Genomic DNA, 23,085 nt, shown 5'->3' with positions numbered 1-23,085 from the left:
TTTAACGAACCTGACCTGGGGTGGTGATATTAAAGTGGGTAAAAACAAGGATAGACATTCCGCTATCAATTTTGAGAAAATGTTTACATCCACATTTATTAATTAAATTGGACGGTATGACCCCGGTTGTGTTGGATGTTTCCCTTTCCTAAGCAACACCTTTATATAGGCCCCTTTTCCTGTATTCCAATAGTCACTTCCAGACCACATCTGAACATAATGCATTATATATCTTCCCTGTATAGCCATCTGGTCTTGAGGCTTTTTCATTTGGAAGTTGTTTAATAAAGCTTTTCATTTCTTCCATTGGGACTGTTGAGCACTGATAAAGCTTCTGAGGATATTTTTGCGAGAGAAACTTGCCGCAAAAATTATTTTTTTCTCCTTAATGCATCCATCTTTTGTGGTGAGTATAGATCTCAATAAAATTGCCCTAATATAGAATGTATCTGTTTTTGATGGGTATATCAGGCTATTGTTAGAATCCCTTAAAGCATTGATATGTCTAGAAGATAGTTTTCCCCTGGTTAGATTTACCAATAACTTTCCTGCTTTGTTCCCATATTTCTGAAATTTTAATCTCGTATAGGCTTCAGAATTTATCTCCACTTGTGATGCCCAATAATCAAATTGGTGTTTCGCCTTTAATCATCCCTCACTAGAAATGGGATGGGAACTTCCAAAGCATAACATCTCCTTTTGGGTATATAATCTTGTATTTCTACCACTATTGGGGAATGATCGGATGTAGCTATAGGATGTATTTCCACATCCACTATATATAATTGCATAGGCGGGGTAACAAATACATAATCTGTCCATGTAAAAGTATGATGAGAGTAAGAAAAATGTGTATATATTCACTCCGTTGTGTTCCTCATTCTCCATATATCTATAATATCTAGTCTCTCTGTCATATCTTGTAATAATGTAGGCTTTAAGATCTCATTTCTGAATTTGCCCCATCAAGTATTTAAAAACGTATTTGGTTGAAATGATGGTTTTAGCCAAAACAGAAGTAAAATATCTGGTTTATTTGCAACAAGTGAAATATTTAAATATTTCTAATGACGGAATGTGACAATTTTATTTCATCAGTAAATATTGTAGTTTGGTTATTAACATCATGTATACAGTACGTGGGGCCGTACAGTGTAAAACTGAGGTGCATACATTTTTAATGTCCTTCAAACACAAGTGGAAAAAGAACTAACAGGAAGCATCTCTCTGTGCTTATGTGATTGTCATCATTATCATTATGATGATCACACAATACAGAAGGTTCTGTATGTCTGTCTGTATACAGTGTATGGCTGTCTGTGTCTCAGAAAACAGATATTGTGAGCTTGCCAGTGTACCAGGTTCCCATTGCTGCTTGTGCTCTGGGCCACTTCTCTGTTGAATCACCTCCTGCTGCCAGGCTACAGCCTCATCTTCTGCCTTCCTCAGTGGAGGAAGGAATAATTGCTCTGCCAGTAAAGAATCACTCCACCAGTGAAAGGCTATGAGCAGCCATGGCCAACTGCCACTGATTAGTACTGCAAAATGCAACGCAGCTTTAGCCACCTGCACCCAAAATTTGACTTCCTCTCTGCTCCTTGCCTCTTGGGCCCCCCTGGTGAACTGATGGCAAAATATAATTAATGGTACAGCTGGGCTGACTGTACTGCCCTATCAGTGGCTCTGGCCGTGCCTTAGGCGACTGTCTAGTTTGCCTAGTGGCAGCACCGGCCCTGCCTGAGGCATACAAACCATATACCTGAAGATTTCTTGTAATGAAGGGTTGTCCACACCACTTGCTTTTTATAAGTTGTACTTAAATCTCATCAAGTCATTCCACAACATAGCACATTGCCAAGCTCTTTTTCCATTTTCTCCAGCATTTTACAGAAACTCATATTGGAGGTTTCACACAGTCTTTCTGTATCTCCAAAATTCTTTAGCAACGATCCCTAATTTAGGTCCCTTCTTAGAGGAGTGCCCAAAGGCCTACCCCAGAAGGGGCTTTTCCTTTGCTTCCCCTGCAGGGGCTTAACCCCTGCCTACACGCCTCTACTGGTCAGAGTGACTACTCTGCTTCTGGTCCACAAATACTGTTCTTGTAATGCTTCTTATGAAGGTAAAAAGCTGAAACAAGAAGCTGAACCAGGAATTATCACCTGTCTACTTTGCAGTTTGTGCAAAAAGACTCATCACAAAAATCACTAGACTGGCTGGACACAAAATTATAGATCCTTTGGATCGGTAGGTAAAATAGCAAACTACTGTATGTATTCTAATGGTGTATATACTTATTTGTCTGGAGTTTCAGTTTTATGCAACTTCGTCACAATTTTAAAAAGAAAAAGTAATATGCTCCTACACCCGCTTTTGCCAGATACCTCATCCCCTTCTGTGTTGTGTGGTTCCATCTGCCAATCTCTAACTACAAAGCACACAATAGTCACATAGGGACTGGCAGAAAGGTAGTCCAGACTACAATGAAGGACAAGCCATCTAACACCTCCAGTATAGTATGACATAGATTCCCTATCAAGCTCATCTCTTCAAGAGAGCAAAGATTGGGGTCACTGGCTACAGGACAGGTAGGTATAAATTCTATATTTTGCAGGGAGCAATTTTTTAATTTAGCATCCAAGTCATTTTAATAAATCAGACCCCATCTGTGGTTGCATTCAACATTACAATAGCCAAAAAGTTTGCATTAATGGAGTTCCAGTTGAATTAAAAAAAAATAAAAGTCAGCAGCTACAAAAACTGTAGTTGCTGACTTTTAAAATACAGACACCTACAGTGGGGATCGAATGTATGGGCACCCCAGCTAAAAATTTGTATTAATGTGCATAAAGAAGCCAAGGAAAGATGGAAAAATCTCCAAAAGGCATCAAATTACAGATTAGACATTCTTATAATATGTCAACAAAAGTTAGATTTTATTTCCATCATTTACACTTTCAAAATAACAGAAAACAAAAAAATGGCGTCTGCAAAAGTTTGAGCACCCTGCAGAATTTATAGCATGCACTGCCCCCTTTGCAAAGCTGAGACCTGCCAGTGTCTTGGATTGTTCTCAATTGTTCTCAAGAAGGCTATAAGAAAATAGCAAAGCGTTTTCAGATGTCAATATCCTCTGTTCGGAATGTAATTAAGAAATGGCAGTCATCAGGAACAGTGGAAGTTAAAGCAAGATCTGGAAGACCAAGAAAAATATCAGACAGAACAGCTCGCAGGATTGTGAGAAAAACAATTCAAAACCCACGTTTGACTGCACGATCCCTCCAGAAAGATCTGGCAGACACTGGAGTTGTGGTACACTATTCCACTATAAAGAGATACTTGTACAAATATGGTCTTCATGGAAGAGTCATCAGAAGAAAACCTCTTCTACGTCCTCACCACAAAAATCATCGTTTGAACTTTGCAAATGAACATATAGACAAGCCTGATGCATTTTGGAAACAAGTTCTGTGGACCGATGAGGTTAAAACTGAACTTTTTGGCCAGAATGAGCAAAGGTACGTTTGGAGAAGAAGGGGCACAGAATTTAATGAAAAGAATCTCTGTCCAACTGTTAAGCATGGGGTTGGATCAATCATGCTTTGGGGTTGTGTTGCAGCCAGTGGCACAGGGAACATCTCAGGAGTAGAAGGAAAAATGGACTCAATAAAATTTCAGCAAATTTTGGATGGTAACTTGATGCCATCTGTGAAAACGCTGAAGTTAAAGAGAGGATGGCTTCTACAAATGGATAATGATCCTAAACACACCTCGAAATCCACGGGGGATTACATCAAGAGGCGTAAACTGAAGGTTTTGCCATGGCCTTCACAATCTCCTGACCTCAACATAATTGAAAATCTATGGATAGGCCTTAAAAGAGCAGTGCGTGACAGACAGCCCAGAAATCTCAAAGAACTGGAAGACTTTTGTAAGGAAGAATGGGCAAAGATACCTCAAACAAGAATTGAAAGACTCTTGGCTGGCTACAAAAAGCGTTTACAATCTGTGATACTTGCCAAAGGGGGCAGTACAAGATATTAACTCTGCAGGGTGCCCAAACTTTTGCAGACGCCATTTTTTTGTTTTCGGTTATTTTGAAAGTGTAAATGATGGAAATAAAATCTAACTTTTGTTGACATATTATAAGAATGTCTAATCTGTAATTTGATGCCTTTTGGAGATTTTTCCATCTTTCCTTGGCTTCTTTATGCACATTAATACAAATTTTTAGCTGGGGTGCCCAAACTTTCGATCCGCACTGTACCTGTCCCATGGCCCAGCGGTGTCCTCACCACAGCTGGTTTTACCAGCTGTCTTCTCTCCCTGGCGCCAGCATCTTCAGTGTGGGAACCCAGCTGTGACAGCTTGTAGCCTCACAGCCGGGTGCCCATGGTACATGAGCGAGTAGTGCTGCGCTTTGTGAAGGGTCCTGTAGTCTTCTGGGACCATGTGCCTTAGGCGATCGCACTGGAAGTGGAAGCGAGTATCTGTCAAATTCGGGTACCCACTCCCCAAATGTGCCAATCCTTAATGGGGAGTGGAGAACAAAGCCTTAAGAAGCGGAACTTTAAATCCAAAACCAAATATTTTATTGCAGTTGACCAATCCATAGATGTGGCTGCATTATTTTTGTTAGGATTTTTTCATTTATTTTTACCTGGTGATCCAGCCAGTAAGTCTGATATTTTTCAACTTTCTTTAACAGAAAGGTAAAGAAAACTGTCAGTTGGAGGGTTGGGACAAATCATTTCCTATTAACAGGGGTGCCTACAATGGTCAGCATTTCTGAATTTATGTAAAATTTGTATCCCACAACGAAAAAAAAACAAATTAGTTGTTCTAACTGCTTAAAGCCTAGAAACAAAAAATTAAAAGTCTACGAATGCTGTAGCTGCTGACTTTTAATAATAGGACACTTACCTGTCCAGTGCAGATCTCACCCAAGCCAATTCTTCAGTCGTCTTCGGGTTCAGGCCCCATCATGTTTACTTTGTGAATCTGACTGTGACAGCTTGCGGCCTCACAGCCGGCTTCCCACTGTGCATGCGTGAGTTGCACTGTGCTTTGTGAATGGTCTCACAGTTTTCTGGGACCTGTGACGTGTGCCAGAAGGCTGGGGGGGAAGGGAGGGTGAACTTCTGCTTGGATCTGCCAAAACCAGGTACCCATCCCCCCCTCCAAAACCTTTTAGGTGAAGTTTGCTTTAAGTCCTCATGCACACTGGACGTTTTTACAGCTGTTGTTTTTGGCTTGTGACTTCTTTCTACAGCCAGTAAACTCCCCAGCATGTTATCCTATGTGTCCATGCACACATAGACTGTAATCAATGTTTTTGTCAGGGGCGTTTTTTGGCTGGAAAAAACCCCCAGAACTAGTGAGTTTCTAGAGGAGTTTTTTAACTGTAAAAACGCTCTAATGCTGAAAAACGAGACAAAATGTGGTAAATCGCTGCAAACCAGCGTTTTTGGACTTTTTTTGACCAAAAAAAATTTTTTTTTGTAAAAAAATCCTCTAAAAAACGCAAACACAGAAAAACGCCGCTAAACACTAATACAAAAACGCTAAAAACTGCTGAAAAACTCACGTTTTTAATGGGACTTTACACAGCTAACATTACCAGTGTTATTAAAATGCCCATTGTGCATGGAGCCTAAAAAGTGTCAGCTGGAGTTCAGCTTCAATATGTTAGTCAAGTCCATCTAAATCTACTAGTCTAACAATACTCTTTCCCCAAACTATCAATGCTGCTGTCCAAAGGTGTCTCTGTTGTTCCTCCATCCAGAGTAGAGACAACCTAAGACAGGAAGCATGTTACTGGGTGAATCCCCAGGTGAAAATGAAGGAAACACAGCTTAACCCCCTAATGCCAGTGCCTCCCAGCCAATTAAGGGCTTTCTGATGCTGGGAGGCAGGGCTCATGATCATATGACCATTGTGATTGGCTGTCACAGCGGTCACATGACCAGGAGCTTTCCATTAGGCACTGGTAACTGTGCCGGGAGTGCAGAGGGCGTGAGCTCTCAGCCCAGCTTTGTTTACATTTTGGTGCACATATATGTGGCCTCTTGACATCAAACGCCCACCTGCCAAGAAGCTGCATATATGTGTACTGTCAGCTCAAACAGGTTAAAAAAAAAGACATGCAGCCACCATCACTAAGGATTGGTAAGATGCAATAAATTAAATTTTTGTTTTTTGGGTTTAATACTGCTATATTATTATAGACAGTATGCGTACCTCATCCCTAATATACAATTCAAAGAAAAACAAAACCTGATGGGACTTTACTGGTACATTAAGCAGACAACCTTGTGTTTATACATTAGCATATTTATTGAATGACATTGTATAAAAACAATACTTGGCTAATCAGCCCGAGAAATAACAGCATAAGGTTCTATGGCATAAGTGTCCTTTAAATGTCGACGCGTTTCGCTTGTTATCTTCTTCAGGAACCCAAAACTGGAGGTGAAGAGACCGAATGCCTTAGCTAGAAGATGTATATACATATAAACCATTAATCATACAAATACAGTATCACAAAGGCATCATAAACCTTAAAGAACCATTAGCTGTTCGCAGGTAGATTCTGCAGTCGAACGCTAAATGTAAACAATGGTGATGTCATTAGCTAAGTATGGCAATGCCCATACTGAGGAAATGATCTGTCACTGAGTAGGTGGAGCTTTATGGGGGAACTGAAGTACAAGTTCCCCATCAGGTCAGCTTTTCTGTTGATTGGCAGCACAGGAAGTGGGTAGATTCGAAAGCTGTTGCTGAATGTAATAATGGCTTTGAATCTAATTTACATGTATATCTAAAAATCATGAAAATCAGAAAAGCCCTAATGACAGATTTCTGGTGGTAGATCCAATAAGAACTAACTGTGCCTAATTCATGCAAATATTTGTGCCAATATCTACAACATTACAAACGTGTGCAGTAAATTCAGGTAGTTCTATAGCAGCAACCGATTCTGAAAGAATTACTGCCGGAAATTAGGTCCAGTAGCAGATATAGCAAGTAGGGATCAAGCAGAAGTGTAGTCAGTAAACAAGCCAAAAGTCAGTAATAAGTACCGTATTTGCCGGCGTATAAGACGACTAGGCGTATAAGACGACCCCCTACTTTTCCTGTTAAAATATAGGGTTTGAGCTATACTCGCCGTATACGACTACCCCTCTTCCAACGCACACCAAATAAAAATGAAAAAACATCAGATTTGATTTCAATATGGTATGGTATTTCAGTATGGTATTCCAATGATGGGGCACTATTCCTCCCACTGACACCAATGATGGGGCACGATTTTTCCCACTGACACCAATGATCGGGCACTATTCCTCCCACTGATACCAATGATGGGGCGCTATTCCTCCCACTGATACCAATGATGGTGCCCCATCATTAGTGTCAGTGTGTGAGGAATAGTGTCCCATCATTAGTGTCAGTGGGAGGAATAGTGCCCGATCATTGGTGTCAGTGGGAAAAATCGTGCCCCATCATTGGTGTCAGTGGGAGGAATAGTGCCCCATCATTGGTGTCAGTGGGAGGAATAGTGCCCCATCATTGGTGTCAGTGGGAGGAATAGCGCCCCATCATTGGTATCAGTGGAAGGAATAGTGCCCCATCATTGGTGTCAGTGGGGAGAAAAGTGCCCCATCATTGGTGTCAGTGGGGGAGGAATAGTGCCCCATCGTTGGTGTCAGTGGGGAGGAGGAATAGTGCCCCATCATTGGTGTCAGTGGGGAGAAAAGTGCCCCAACATTGGTGTCAGTGGGAGGAATAGTGCCCCATCGTTGGTGTCAGTGGGGAGGAGGAATAGTGCCCCATCGTTGGTGTCAGTGGGGGAGGAACAGTGCCCCATCGTTGGTGTCAGTGGGGGAAGAACAGTGCCCCATCATTGGTGTCAGTGTGGAGGAGGAACAGTGCCCCATCGTTAGTGTCAGTGGGGGAGAGGAGCGGCTGCTCCTTCTTTCAGTTCGGCCGCTTGATTTTCGCGGGGCCGTTCGGCTCCGCCTCCTCGCCGGTGATTGGTCGCCTGTGTGCCTTTCCAGTGCTGGCGCCCAATCACCGGTGAGGAGGCGGAGCCGAGCGGGCGGCGGGACCATCGAGCGGCCTAACTGAAAGAAGGAGCAGCCGCGCTTCCTGGACCGGATCGTCGTTGGACCGGGACCGGAGCCAGGTAAGGTACAGCAGCCCCTCTGCCCACCCCTGTACTTGGTGTCCGTTGGAGGGGGAGGGGGGGTGGCGACGCCCCTCGAAAAAGCGGCGCCCTGACACCGTCTCGCCGTATACCGGCGTATAAGGCGACCCCCGACTTTTCAAAAGATTTTCACGGGTTGAAAAGTCGTCTTATACGCCGGCAAATACGGTAGTTGCAGGTTGGAATTAAGTGGAAGCGTAGTCAAGGAACAAGCCAAAGCTCAATAAGGAATGCTTGAAGGTTGGGATCGAGCAGAAGCATAGTCCAGGAAGAAGCCAAGATCAGTAATGAGTAGTAGTGAAGATACGGTCAGCAGCATGAGAGACATGAACAAGATATTGGCTGGAGAAGTGCACAATAATCTTGCTAACAGAAAGTGCAAAGGAATTGCTTTAATAGGAAGTTCATGGGAGGAGCAAGGAGTTCAAGGTTCACCAGAAACAAAATACAAGGCAGGATTGTCCAAAGGATCAGACAGTCTGCTGGCCAACATTTCAGGAGGCTCAGCAAGAAGAGCTGCTGCTGGACGCAGCAGAGGTCATGGGTTCAGATCCCAGTCTAGACAAATAGAGTGGAGACGGAATACAATCCCTGATTCATTTTTGCTGCTATCTGGTGCTGTGCTAGAAAGATTTCCATCATTTTGTGACAGTGTCAACAGTCTTAGCACACAGAAAGTGAAGGAAAATCTAGAACAAGGACAGCGACAAAGAGTTGACATGGGTCATAATCTTCATCTAATCTACTAAACAGTGCACTTTTGTTTCTGCCTGTGTTGCTCTTGGAGATTTTAGTCTCTTCCATTCTTGTAAAACATTTGTCACTGTCACTTGACAGAAAATTAGAAATCTCCCTAAAGGAATCCCAGTCATCAGTAACAGACATTTTACAACAAAGGAGCTAAGAAGAGACTGATACAGGTAAAAGTGTATCTTAAACTCCAGCTGCTAATTGGAAAGGAGAATACAATATATTAATATACAATATTACATATTAGTCAAACAAAAAAAGAAAAGCAATGGAGGGGTTATTTTTTTTACTCCTGACTATAATAAATGAAGAAAATATGAATGTCAAAAATTAGTTCAAAGTAAATATTGCAATAATAGCATAAAACGTGTTGACTGAAAATACGCAGTGCTAGAATTGCTATTTTGGAAATTCACCAATATTGATCAATGGTTTGCTTCAAAATCATTATTGTATATCTCCTAGATTGTAAGCTCCAAGGAGCAGGGCCCTCCTATCCCCCTTGTATTGAACTGTATTGTTGCTGTATTGTCTCCCGTTATATTGTAAAGCGCTGAGCAAACTGTTGGCGCTATATAAATCCTGTATAATAATAATAATAATAATATATGTGCAAGGTCACTGTAAGAATCTGTAAATAGCATGGCACTTACCTGAAATTATTTTGTTAAAATTTGCTCATACCAGTATAATAATTCCTTTTGGGCTTCTTTTTGTTTCCTCACCATAAGCAAGCTGCTTATCCTGTCTTGTTGCTTGTAAAGTCCTACTCCATAGTAGCAGAGGTTTCCACAACTTGAACTAGTGATGGATAACAGGCAAGAGATGTGGAATAAATGGCTCTGGATGTTCTAAGTATGTGTGGACTGACAGAAAACAGACACCCAAAATCAGTGCTTGTAATCAGTCATAAACAAGAAAAAAAAACTAGAGGTGCTGGATATACAACCTTTTGTAGAATAAAAAAGGGCACCTTAAGTGTCTTTGCACATGATACTGATCTATGAAGGCCAGATCCTGTCTGAAAAAAGCAAATGTGGTGCGTATAGGAACTCATATGCTCTTACACACGTAAAATCTCCCACAATGCTAAATAATATAGAGCAGTTGTGATTTATGTATATCAAATACTAACCAGTAATGCGTATTTTTTTTACTGATCTAAATGTGGCAATGGCTTACTTATATTTACCCACCCACTATTTACCCAGGTGTTTATAGGCCCATTAAAAGCAACAGCTGCATTTAGATCAGTCAGGGAAAAAAGCCTGAATGCCTAAAAAAATTAAACCAAAGAAATACTAGCATAGCAATATGTTTTCTTATGACAATTTGTATCCCGGCATAAATCTGGTAAAAACCTTAGCAATTATAAAAGTGCAGGTGTAAAAACACACAAACTGGTTGGAATATCAAAAGGTGAGGTGGTCTCTGCCCATTGTGACTGCCCTAAAATATATCTTCTTTATGCACCTAGGTATTTAAGAACATCTAAGCACTAGTTATTTCTAAAACGTCCAATGAACACCATGAAAGCTTTTGAAGATATTTGATCTGCTATGTGATGCAGTGTGAAGTTGTGCTGTCACATATTGTTGTGGAGAGGCGAACACATACAAATTGTGACCAAGCTGGGTATTGGGTTTGTATGTTAGCTGCTGTCCCTCTGCAAAATATATATATTTCAAACTGACAGTTGTTGGTATTTTGAGGTACCAAAAGCTTATAATGTCCGTTTGCTGCTCTGATTCCAGGTGCTTAGATAAGAAAACAGTAGAGAAAATAACTAGGGAAGACAATAAGATGGTGTTTACATTGAGACTCTCGGAAGTAACCAATGTTCCTGGCTCCTCCATGGTAAGTGGGACCTCTTGTACTGGTCATCTAAGCCACAATATTTTTGTTTTATAGTTCTAATGTGAGAAATGATTGGGTCCTCTGTCATTTGTTATTGTCTTTGTCATATATTGAGAGATTTCCTCTTACGTTCTGTTCTGGTGACCACATAGAAAGTCAGGGGAATCTCTCCAATGGGGACCCAGAATAACTAAAGCTCTAAGTAGGTTCTAACCTCTCCCCAATCTATTTTTTCTTAGCCTGGGTTCACACTGATGTGGTGTAGAATTTGCAGTGGTTTCTGTGTGAATTTCGCACCACATCACAATCGCACCCTGTTCGTGCAAACTGCTGCAGGTGTGTATGTTAAGTTAATGACACCCTGAAATCAGTTTGCAAAACACGTTCCTATTCCAGTACGGACCAAACAAAGGGTCCTGCATCTTTTTGGTGCCGATGCAGTGTGATTTAGCCATACAAATCGCACTGCACAGTACTCGCATGTGATTTGCACAGGAATGCGGTGTGGTTCCTGTGCAAATCCCATGCGATATGCCGCACCACATCAGTGTGAGCCGAGGCTCAATCTCAATGGCCACACATGTAGTGAGAGGATATTCCCCAATGTGGGAATATCTGATAGGATAAATGAATCATTGTGCCACCAATTCTTCTGTCCCCTACAATTAGGATTTTAACTTTGGACAGGGCAGGCAATCTACTGTTTCAGTATTGAAGAAAACCTAAAGAAATCCTGTTACCTAATATTCTAAATACATCCAGTCTAAGATATACTTCATGTAAAGATTGAATTACCATTTGTGTGATGATTTTATTAAGAATCCCTAAGTATTGGTGTATTTCTCTCACAGATCAAAATTTGCCATCCAAATTTAGATTCGCTTCTAAAGGCCACCGTTCAAATTTTGCGTAGTGGAAAAGTGCGTTCTTGCTCACAACTTTTTTTCAGAACGATTCACGTTCTCTTCCACGTGTCAGCCATAGGAGAGCTTTTTCACTTGAATGCGCTGCCCTATGCGCGTTTTGTCAAGGTAAAGAAGGTCAGGGACCAAAGTGTTTATACAGGCGTTTTGCCACAATTCTCACGTGTTTTTTCATGCAACAGTTTTGACAAAAATCATACCCCATTTGTGGTGCCATTAAGGATAAATTGCCACTATTTTAGACTGATTTGGAATCGCAAGCAGAATCACAGCAATTCTGCCTGCAACTTGAAATCAGGTGTGAAAGAGGACTTACTTCTACCTACAGTATATGTCCCCTTGGAACACAACAGCTTCAGGGCTACAGTAGTAGATAATAAAACAAATCCTACTATTTACATATCTAAATTAGCTCTGTCACTAGTATAGTATTTAACTTTTCCCCCTCTACAGGTGGTTTTTTAAAAGGAGGAGGGGGCCTGCAAAAAAATTACATTTTATGTACAAGTTCAGCTTCAAATATTTCCTTAACAAAATATCATCATTTGGTATATAATAGAAGGGTATCAATTGTATTCTTAAATGGGAATATATTGCTGCCCCAAAAGTATGTAAAACAGTTTAAACACTGTATATTCCTTTTTAATATGTCTATTGTAACAGTGATGGTGTGAACCTCCTGCGCTCCCAAGTGTTTTTTGAAACTAAAAAATATTAAATAAAATAAATGTGTGTATAAATTCCAAAGGTAGCTGCTAGCATTAAATCATATACCAGTGATTAAGTGAAATAAAAGTAATAAGGAATGCAGCGCTACATTCAAATTATAAAATTATGTGAATGTGGGATCCCAAAATATCAAATAAGTAAAAATAGATAATATGACGGTGTTAACAATACATATCAATAAGTGCTCATTAATAATATCATCAACACAAATAAAGTGAATAGCTCAAAACATGTGAAAAAACATATGAAGAAACCATATCCTTATATATATGCATAAAACAAAATTACACATATATATGATGTAATCACACGTGCCTTTTGTGAAGTGAAATAACCATAATATTGGTACAAACGAAAATATATCTCAAAGTCCAAAAAATATTATTGGTGACAAAACAGTAAACGGTGCTTCCAAATAATACTGTTAGTGACCATAAGTGAAACTCGTGCAGATTTCTGGGTACACACCCAGAAATCTGCACGAGTTTCACTTATGGTCACTAACAGTATTATTTGGAAGCACCGTTTACTGTTTTGTCACCAATAATATTTTTTGGACTTTGAGATATATTTTCGTTTGTACCAATATTATGGTTATTTCACTTCACAACAGGCACGTGTGATTACATCATATATATGTGTACCGTATTTGCCGGCGTATAAGACGACTAGGCGTATAAGACGACCCCCTACTTTTCTTGTTAAAATATAGGGTTTGAGCTATACTCGCCGTATACGACTACCCCTCTTCCAACGCACACCAAATAAAAATGAAAAAACATCAGATTTGATTTCAATATGGTATGGTATTTCAGTATGGTATTCCAATGATGGGGCACTATTCCTCCCACTGACACCAATGATGGGGCACGATTTTTCCCACTGACACCAATGATCGGGCACTATTCCTCCCACTGATACCAATGATGGGGCGCTATTCCTCCCACTGATACCAATGATGGTGCCCCATCATTAGTGTCAGTGTGTGAGGAATAGTGTCCCATCATTAGTGTCAGTGGGAGGAATAGTGCCCGATCATTGGTGTCAGTGGGAAAAATCGTGCCCCATCATTGGTGTCAGTGGGAGGAATAGTGCCCCATCATTGGTGTCAGTGGGAGGAATAGTGCCCCATCATTGGTGTCAGTGGGAGGAATAGCGCCCCATCATTGGTATCAGTGGAAGGAATAGTGCCCCATCATTGGTGTCAGTGGGGAGAAAAGTGCCCCATCATTGGTGTCAGTGGGGGAGGAATAGTGCCCCATCGTTGGTGTCAGTGGGGAGGAGGAATAGTGCCCCATCATTGGTGTCAGTGGGGAGAAAAGTGCCCCAACATTGGTGTCAGTGGGAGGAATAGTGCCCCATCGTTGGTGTCAGTGGGGAGGAGGAATAGTGCCCCATCGTTGGTGTCAGTGGGGGAGGAACAGTGCCCCATCGTTGGTGTCAGTGGGGGAGGAACAGTGCCCCATCATTGGTGTCAGTGTGGAGGAGGAACAGTGCCCCATCGTTGGTGTCAGTGGGGGAGAGGAGCGGCTGCTCCTTCTTTCAGTTCGGCCGCTTGATTTTCGCAGGGCCGTTGGGCTCCGCCTCCTCGCCGCTGATTGGTCGCCTGTGTGCCTTTCCAGTGCTGGCGCCCAATCACCGGTGAGGAGGCGGAGCCGAGCGGGCGGCGGGACCATCGAGCGGCCGAACTGAAAGAAGGAGCAGCCGCGCTTCCTGGACCGGATCGTCGTTGGACCGGGACCGGAGCCAGGTAAGGTACAGCAGCCCCTCTGCCCACCCCTGTACTTGGTGTCCGTTGGAGGGGGAGGGGGGGTGGCGACGCCCCTCGAAAAAGCGGCGCCCTGACACCGGCTCGCCGTATACCGGCGTATAAGACGACCCCCGACTTTTCAAAAGATTTTCACGGGTTGAAAAGTCGTCTTATACGCCGGCAAATACGGTAATTTTGTTTTATGCATATATATAAGGATATGGTTTCTTCATATGTTTTTTCACGTTTTGAGCTATTCACTTTATTTGTGTTGATGATATTATTAATGAGCACTTATTGATATGTATTGTTAACACCGTCATATTATCTATTTTTACTTATTTGATATTTTGGGATCCCACATTCACATAATTTTATAATTTGAATGTAGCGCTGCATTCCTTATTACTTTTATTTCACTTAATATGTCTATTGTATTAGTTATTTTTATTTATTAATTCCAAATAATAAATGCTAAAAGAAAAAAAATATAAAGGTATCCTTTTACTATGTATTTGTATGGTATTTGTATACTGGGTATTTTATATTAATATTATTACTATTATTTACAGTATATTTACATTCAATCAATTTATTTAAATAATATTTAATACTGTAATGATTATGGGAATGTAACCATTATTTTTTTCCTTTGAATTATCCTTCAAACCTATCTATTCACTCCCAATTCAGGTATTTATAAGCTGTGAAGTAAAGTTATGCCTAAGCTCCAACTACTCAAACTCCTGTGGTTCTAGCTGCCCATCCACATTAATTTCCAAGCAACCAATAGAATCTCAGCTAGAGACCAGAACGTACCATGTGACTGCAGAGCCCATCTATGTGATCTGGGAGAAAAGAAAAGGTCAGTATGCTCTAAAACAGCAAAACAGAATACTGCATGGAGAAAGGTATGCTACATTATTACTGAAAAAGGGGCAGCTATCGCAATTTACAGCACTTCTGTCTACATTATCTGCTGCTCTTAAAATTAAAATGCATCCTAAAGCATTTCTAAAGGCATTTTTTAAAAATTAAAATAATAAAAATTGTGATGAACTAGGAGTGCAGAAAGAGAGCACACAGAGGCAAATCACAAGAACCTGATTTTATTGGGAGGCTCAAGGTACAGGCAGTAAGAGAACTAGTCACAGTACAAATAGTAGGTATATCAAAGGAGAGTGTTCCGCAGGACGGCAACAGCCGGGAGACACAGCAAGGGAGCACGTTCCTCAGGATGGCAATGTGGGACAGCAAGCGAGGGAGGTAGTCCACGGGGAAGCCGGGAGACACAGCAAGGGAGAGTGTTCCTCAGGATGGCAATGTGGGACAGCAAGCAAGGGAGGTAGTCCACGGGAAGCCGGGAGACACAGCAAGGGAGAGTGTTCCTCAGGACGGCAATGTGGGACAGCAAGCAAGGGAGGTAGTCCACGGGAAGCCGGGAGACACAGCAAGGGAGAGTGTTCCTCAGGACGGCAATGTGGGACAGCAAGCAAGGGAGGTAGTCCACGGGAAGCCGGGAGACACAGCAAGGGAGAGTGTTCCTCAGGACGGCAATGTGGGACAGCAAACAAGGGAGGTAGTCCACGGGGAAGCCGGGAGACACAGCAAGGGAGAGTGTTCCCTTAGGACGGCAATGTGGGACAGCAAGCAAGGGAGGTAGTCCACAGGGAAGCCGTGAGACACATCAAGGGAGAGTGTTCCACAGGACGGCAATGTGGGACATCAAACAAGGGAGGTAGTCCACAGGGCAGCCGGGAGACACAGCAAGGGAGAGTGTTCCTCAGGACGGCAATGTGGGACAGCAAACAAGGGAGGTAGTCCACGGGGCAGCCGGGAGACACAGCAAGGGACAGTGTTCCTCAGGCCGGCAATGTGGCACAACAAACAAGGGAGGTAAGCCACAGGGCAGCCTAGGGACACAGCAAGGGGGAATGTTCCACAAGGTGGCAATATGGGACAGCAAACAAGGGAGGTAGTCCACAGGGCAGCAATCCGATCAGACAGGTGGGTTGAGTCAAGCACAGGGTATGGATCCGGGCAGCAGGGTATGGCACATGAAGGGTACAGGGCAGCGATTGGATAAAGCAGGCACTTAGTCCAGAGTCCAGGACCACAAGCAATAGATACAGCACAGGTTCAGGGACTCACCAATCAACAGCGGCCGCAGCTGAGGAAGTCCAGGCAGCAAGGCAGGGGAAAAGAGTTCTGGTGGGCAGAGGTCCTTTATAGGCATATCACAGGTCCTCAGAGGGCTGTGTATCATGGCCACAACATCCGGACCACACAGACAGCCGGTGCAGGAAGAGCAGAGAGGAGAGCAGAGTCAAGTGTCCAGGAAGCAGGTCAGAAAATGAAGCACAGCCCATACAGAAACTTTCTCAGCATTTCTGTGTATCTTCTAACTTCTTTATAGGAAGGCATGCAGACAGTGAGGTTCTGTCCCCGCTCCCTTCTCTCAGCATTTGATTGACAGAAGCAGCAGCCAGTGGCTCTCACTGCTGCCTTCAGGCCCTGTGAGTAGAGGGAGAGAGGAGGGAAGAGATGCAGCTGGGCACAGCACTGCACTGCATGATTGGGGACTCGGGTAAGTATTTAGGGAGGTGCATAGCACATTGTAAAATGTTTTTTACCCTGATGCAGGGAATGCATTATGCTAAAAAAAAATTTTAGCTTTAGAACCACTTTATCTCCAGATTAAACTTTTTATTTAGTTTTGAATAGAGCAGAAAAGGGTTGAAGCCACTTTGTGATTTTTGTTGTCATGTCCCTTTGAGGGAAATCACCCTCATTTCCTATCTGATTGTTTGGTAAAGGTTAAACAGTAAATGTGCAAAACACTTTACAGAAATGTCAAACTTACAGAAAATCTATCCTAGGAGAAACGTGGAGGCTTCCACTGTCCTGAAAATGCTTGGCTCTCTTGTTCTGGTACAGCAGATTCGAATGTAGTGAAGCCAGCGAATGGGTCACCAAAGCAAGAAGACAATTAGCATTTCCAGAAAGAGGTTAGCAGTGGCAGCCTCTGCATTTCTCTTATGACTAGTTTACTACAGACTTGTGCAGAATGAAAAAATGTGTTTATTTTCGGATCGATTCGTTAAGTTACTAATTGCATTTTTTTGCATTCTTAATGAAATTAGTTTAGTTCATTGTGAATAATAGCTGGTTCTATTCTATTCAAAACTCAATTTCGGAAGATGGTTATATTCTATTTTATTTTATTCTAATCTATTTTTTCCTATTCTGATTCCTTTAATTTCATTTCTGTTTTTTTATGTTCTATTCTACTCTGTTTTATTCTATTTTTTTTTCGAAATTCTAATTTTAGAAGATGGCTATATGCTTTCTATTTTATTTCATTCTATTTCTATTCGTGTATTTTCTATTCTATTTTACTCTATTCTTTTCTATCCTATTTTACTTTATTCTATTCTTTTCGAAATTTGAATTTCAGAAGACGACTATATTTCTTTTTTATTCTTTATTTTCTATTATTTTCTATTGTATTTAATTCTATTATTTTCTATTCTATGCCTTTATTTTCTGTTCTGTTTTTTTCTATTGTTTTATTTTCTATTCTATTCAAAATTCAAATTTCGAAAGAGCTATATTCATTCTGTTTTAATCTATTCTTTTTTCTATTATATTGTATTCTTTTCTATTTCATTCTATCCCTTTTATTTTCTATTCTATTTTATTCTTTTCGAAATTTGGGAGACATCTATATTCTTTTTATTTTCTGTATTCTATTATTCTACTTTTTCTATTCTATTCTTTTATTTTCATTCTATTCCATTCTATCCTTTCCTGCTCTATTCTACTCTTATTTTCTATGCTATTCTTTTTGTTTCTATATTCTATTATTCTATTTTTTCTATTCTGTTATTTTCTATTCTATTCCATTCTATCCTTTTCTGTTCTATTCTGCTCTTGTTTTCTGTGCTATTCTTTTTGAATTAAAATTTCAGAAGATGACTATATTAACACCAATATAAACAGTCTTTGAAGGAAATTAACAACAGTAAGTAATATGTTTATATTTCAAATTTGTTTACAAATTCGATCCGAATTCGGATAACTCATTATTTCTGACTAAATTTTGCTTCATTACTCTGGATTCGTTTAAATTCATTACTATTGTAGTTCAGGGATTCAGACATATCGTCTGAATTTCAATTCGGAACATAACAAACTGCACATGTCTAGTTTACTACATTTTGCTCCTTGCACAGCTTTTCTTAGCTATTCACTCATATAAGCCAATCGACATACATTAAGTTTTTTATATGACTAGATATGGTTGTTCAATAAAGTGTGGCACACAGTGCAGTAACAAATACCAATCCATCAGGAGATGTTCTTCACTGAACTGACTTTAGTAAACCTGAGATGGTCTCTGATCTTGTATTTATTAGACTTCCTTGTATGTTAAAACAACCATGTCACCACTGAAAGAGTTTGAAAGGACAACAGTTCTGTGAAAGCAGTTTTAGGGCTGGTTTGCACCTGAATTGCACAGGAATTCAATCCTTGTTCCTGTGTGATTCCTGGGATTCAGTGCGGTGCAATTTTCAGCCCATTCATTTCAATGGGCTATACTCGCACTGGATAGCACAAAAAGTCTATGTACTACTTTTCAAAAATGCACCACACCAAATTACATGGTATTACATGGTATTGTGGTGTCATGCGATCTGGTACAGTAAAATGCATCTGTATTTGGGTGTATTAAATTACATGCTACTGTGGTGTCATGCGATCTGGTACAGTAAAATGCATCTGTATTTGGGTGTTATTAAGAATATATAGACACCCGCAGCAGATTGCACGCCCAGTGCATTTTGAACGCAATGCAGAAAACACGAACAGAGAGTGCCTTTCCTGCACCACGTTCTGGTGTGAACCAGCCCTAACACTAACCTGTCTGGTGAAAATTTACTCTATCAAAGATCTCTGGAAACTGCTGCTCTCTGACACGTCCACGTGTGTCAAATTATTGGATAGCATTGCTCCCACTGTGGTTTCTCGTGCCAACCCCTACATCACGGCTCAAAAGAACCCCTGTAGAGAAAAGATGCACCACCCTCATAAATAGAAATTATTTACTGTATGTAGAAGGCAGGTTTCAAGGCAGGGAAGCATCTGCTTGAGCATTTCTAATGTATCTCTAATAGTTTTGAATAGAATGTGGAACTTGAATGGAGTTTTTCACCATTCCCTACTTTGTCCAAGAACAAAATATGTGTGCAAATTACAGTGGGGAAAATAATTGTTTTATCCCCTGAAGATTTTGTAAGTTTGCCCACTTACGAAGAAATGAAGGCTCCATAATTTTTAGTAAAGGTGTATTTTAAATGATAGACAGAATATCAACCACAAATCCAGAAAAAACACACAATACAAATTATATAAACTGAGTTGCAGTTCACTGAGTAAAGTAAGTATTTGATCCCCTATTAACCAACAATAGTTCTGTCTCCCACAGACGGGCTAGGTGCTCATGTGGTACACAGATTAGTCTTGTCAATTTAAGAAGGTGCTCCTAAGAACAACTCGTTATGTGTATAAAAGACACCTGTCCACAGAATCTCTTTCTTCCATTCAAACCTTCCCATCACCATAGGTAAGACCAAAGATATGTCAAAGATTATCAGGGATAAGATTGTAGACCTGCTGGAATGGGCAACAAGACCTTGTTAGCTTGGTGAGAAGTTGGAGTGATTATTTGTAAATGGAAGAAATACAAAATAACCAGCGACTGCCCTCGGTCTGGAGCTTCATGCAAGATTTGGCCTCATGTGGTAAGGATGATCATGAGAAAAGTGGGGGATCAGCTCAGAATTACATAGGAGGAGCTTGTGAATGAACTCAAGGCAGTTGGAACCACAGTCATCAAACAAACCATTGGTAAAACAATATGCCACCATGGACTGAAATCCCGCAGTGCCCGCAAGATCCCCCTCCTCAAGGCACATGTGCAGGCCCATCTGACGTTTGCCAATGAACATCTAAATGGATCAGAGAAGGACTGGGAAAAACTCTGTGGTCAAATGAGACCAAAATTGAGCTCTTTGGCATTAAGTTGACTAGCAGTGCTTGGAGGAAGAAAAATGCTGACTATGACCCTAAGAACACTATCCCTACAATCAATCATGGAGGTGGAAACATTATGCTTTGAGGCTGTTTCTATGCTAAAAGGTACAGGCTGACTTTACACACATTGAGGAGCCAATGAACGGGCCCATGTTTTGTAAAATCTTGGATGAGAACCTACTTCCTTCAGCCAGAACACTGAAGATGGGTAGTCAATGGGTCTTCCAGCGTGATAATAACCCAAAACATACCGCAAAGGCAACAAAGGAGTGGCTCATTCCATTGAAGTCTATAGAAACAAATATGCAACTTTTTGCATTAAAAAAAGTCCCTGACTTTTTCCAAAAAACGCACCGGGTGAAACCGCAGAGATGTGAACATGTCCCTTAGGAAATCATGTTAAATGGACTGTACTGCGTTTCTGCAAACCACAAAACGCTGCAGAAACCGCTTAGCTGCGAACCTAGGGTCATGGAGTGGCCTAACCAGTCTATAGACCTTAATCCTATAGAAAATTTATGGAGGGAGCTGCAATTTCGAGTTGCCAAGCAACAGCCAAGAAACCTTAAGGATTTAGAAAAGATCTGTAAAAAAGAGTGTCCCAAAATCCTTCCTGAGATGTGTGCAAACCTGGTAACCAACTACAAGACACGTCTTACCTCTGAGCTTGCCAACAAGGGTTTCTCCACCAAGTACAAAGTCTTGTTTTGCTTGGGGATCAAATACTTATTTTACTCACTGAACTGCAACTCAATTTATAACATTTGTATCCTGTGTTTTTTCTGGATTTTTGGTTGATCTGTCTCTGTCATTTAAAATGCACCTATGATAAAAATTATACACCCTTCATTTCTTTGTAAGTGGGCAAACATACAAAATCTGAAGGGGATCAAGTACTTATTTTCTCCACTGTACCAATAAACCAGTAAACTAAAACACTAGTTTTAAATCAGATATGTATACACAATTTCTAACTCCAGATTTTCCTTTGCAGTAGCTGTCACAAATTATCCTGCGCTGGTGATTGGAATGGTCCTGGGTGGCACTGTTGTGGCTGTGGTGGTCCTTCTTGTGAGGAAATCATTCTCTGGAGTGCGCCGCAGGAATATTCTAGTAGATCTATGACCAGAACACTGGATTTCTCACTCTCCATATGGACATTGCATAAATAAGCACAAACTGGAGGGATGGGAAAAATCATGTTTTTTTTTTGTTTTGTTTTTTTTTTAAATTCTATTATTTCATATATAGAAATTGAAATTAGCCATGTTATGAAGATTATCTGTTTTACGGACAGTGTATTTTCAATTTAATTTATATGAGTCTTCAATACATACAGTAAATGAGGGTTTTTCAGATTTAAGGCCTCATGCACACAGGGCATTTCCTTAGCTCTTCTAGAAACCATTCCTCCTGGCAGCAGTGTTTTGCAAAAAAAAAACCACCTGTTGCTTGTAAAAGTGTGAAAGGCATTTAGGCGCATTTAGCCATGTCAAGCATTTGGGTGTTAATTCATTTCATTGGCCAGAATAAATAATTTCAATTGAATGTATTAACCAATTTAAACCAAATGAAATAAAATTAACTTGCAAAACTTACCTAGCGTTAACACACATTTAGATGCCTATACGCAATTGGAAGCGTCAAAACTCTGCTGCACCTGGACGCACTGGAGGTGTTTTTTTTTTCCTCCCTCTAAACGCCTCTAAGGGCCAGTTCACACCAGTCTGTCCCCACCAGATGCAGTCCAGTGCATTTTTTTCTGCATCAAAAAGACATGGACAGTAGGTTATATAGGTTCTCATGCCATAGTTTACGCCAGTGCAGTCAGTTCCAGTGCAGAAAAAAAGTAGAACATGCAGCATTTTTTCTGAACACAACTGTACCGGAATGCGGCAAAAACGCACCTAAACACATCACAAACGTACTGGAACACAAATGCCCCCATTTAAGATGAAGGGAAAAAAAAGGGGGAAAATGCACTGGATTGCATCAAAAATCAGCATGCAGAAATTCATCCAGACTGCATTTCTGTGGTGTGAAAGGGCCTTAAGCGTTTATATGTGCATGAACACATAGGCTAAAGTGCAGAAGAGTTTAGAGGCAGGAAAAAAAATGCCAGACACCCAGTCAATTTGCTGATAAGCTGTTATTCTTTTGCAATGAGTGTCTTAAAAAGAACCTTTCTGCATCAATGTTAACACAACAGCACCAGGAGAATAGGCTGTAGGAGAGCTGGTCAAAGTAAAGTATGAAGTGAAGAAATATCACCTAGAAACATCCCAAATCTGTTTTCCTGCCAAGGTTTTCTCTGTAGCTCTCATTAGGGTTGAAAGGCAAATAGGCTATTTACTTTGAAAGGGAATTTTCCCTTAGCTTAGTAAGTGAAAATATCTGCTAACACTTTTAGCATCCAATTATGTACAAACAAAAGTCATGTTTTTGTTATTTCCCTACATGTCATGGAGTATGCTTTGCAAAGTGAATTTTCACCACATTCACTAAGGGAAAATCCTTTTGCAACATGAACAGCCTATATGCCTTTAGTCAATGAAGCCCATTGTCTCATACCAGCTACTCAGACCACCTGTGCATGTTAGACCTAAGGCTTGATTCACACCTATGTAGTTTGCTTTTGATCCGTTTTTGCAATACTTTCTGCATTTTCGCTTTGCATTTTATACACGCGTCTTTGAAGAATTTTTACCAGATTTTTTTTGTTTGTTAACGGGGAAAAGTTTTTGTTGCTGGACAGAATAAAAATGCAAAACACA

The 23,085-nt window shown here is 40.8% G+C and overlaps 1 protein-coding gene across 1 annotated transcript in view; it reads left to right on the top strand.

The window, feature by feature from the left end:
• LOC149445650 (uncharacterized) overlaps positions 1-21,436 on the top strand; it is a 41,965-nt gene extending 20,529 nt beyond the window's left edge. The window contains exons 3-5 of the mRNA XM_089653492.1: positions 10,711-10,813; positions 14,909-15,080; positions 21,306-21,436. Coding sequence (XP_089509618.1) covers positions 10,711-10,813; positions 14,909-15,080; positions 21,306-21,436 — 406 coding nt within the window. The remainder of the gene's footprint in view (positions 1-10,710; positions 10,814-14,908; positions 15,081-21,305) is intronic.
• Positions 21,437-23,085: the final 1,649 nt, after the last annotated feature.

This window comes from Staurois parvus, unplaced genomic scaffold, assembly GCF_062004578.1.
Source record: "Staurois parvus isolate SC_StPar_1 unplaced genomic scaffold, SC_StPar_1.0 ptg000715l, whole genome shotgun sequence".
In the NCBI taxonomy this organism is placed as follows: Eukaryota; Metazoa; Chordata; class Amphibia; order Anura; family Ranidae; genus Staurois; species Staurois parvus.
Note: the sequence above shows the minus strand (reverse complement) of the source record. Positions and strands in the feature narration are given on the sequence as shown.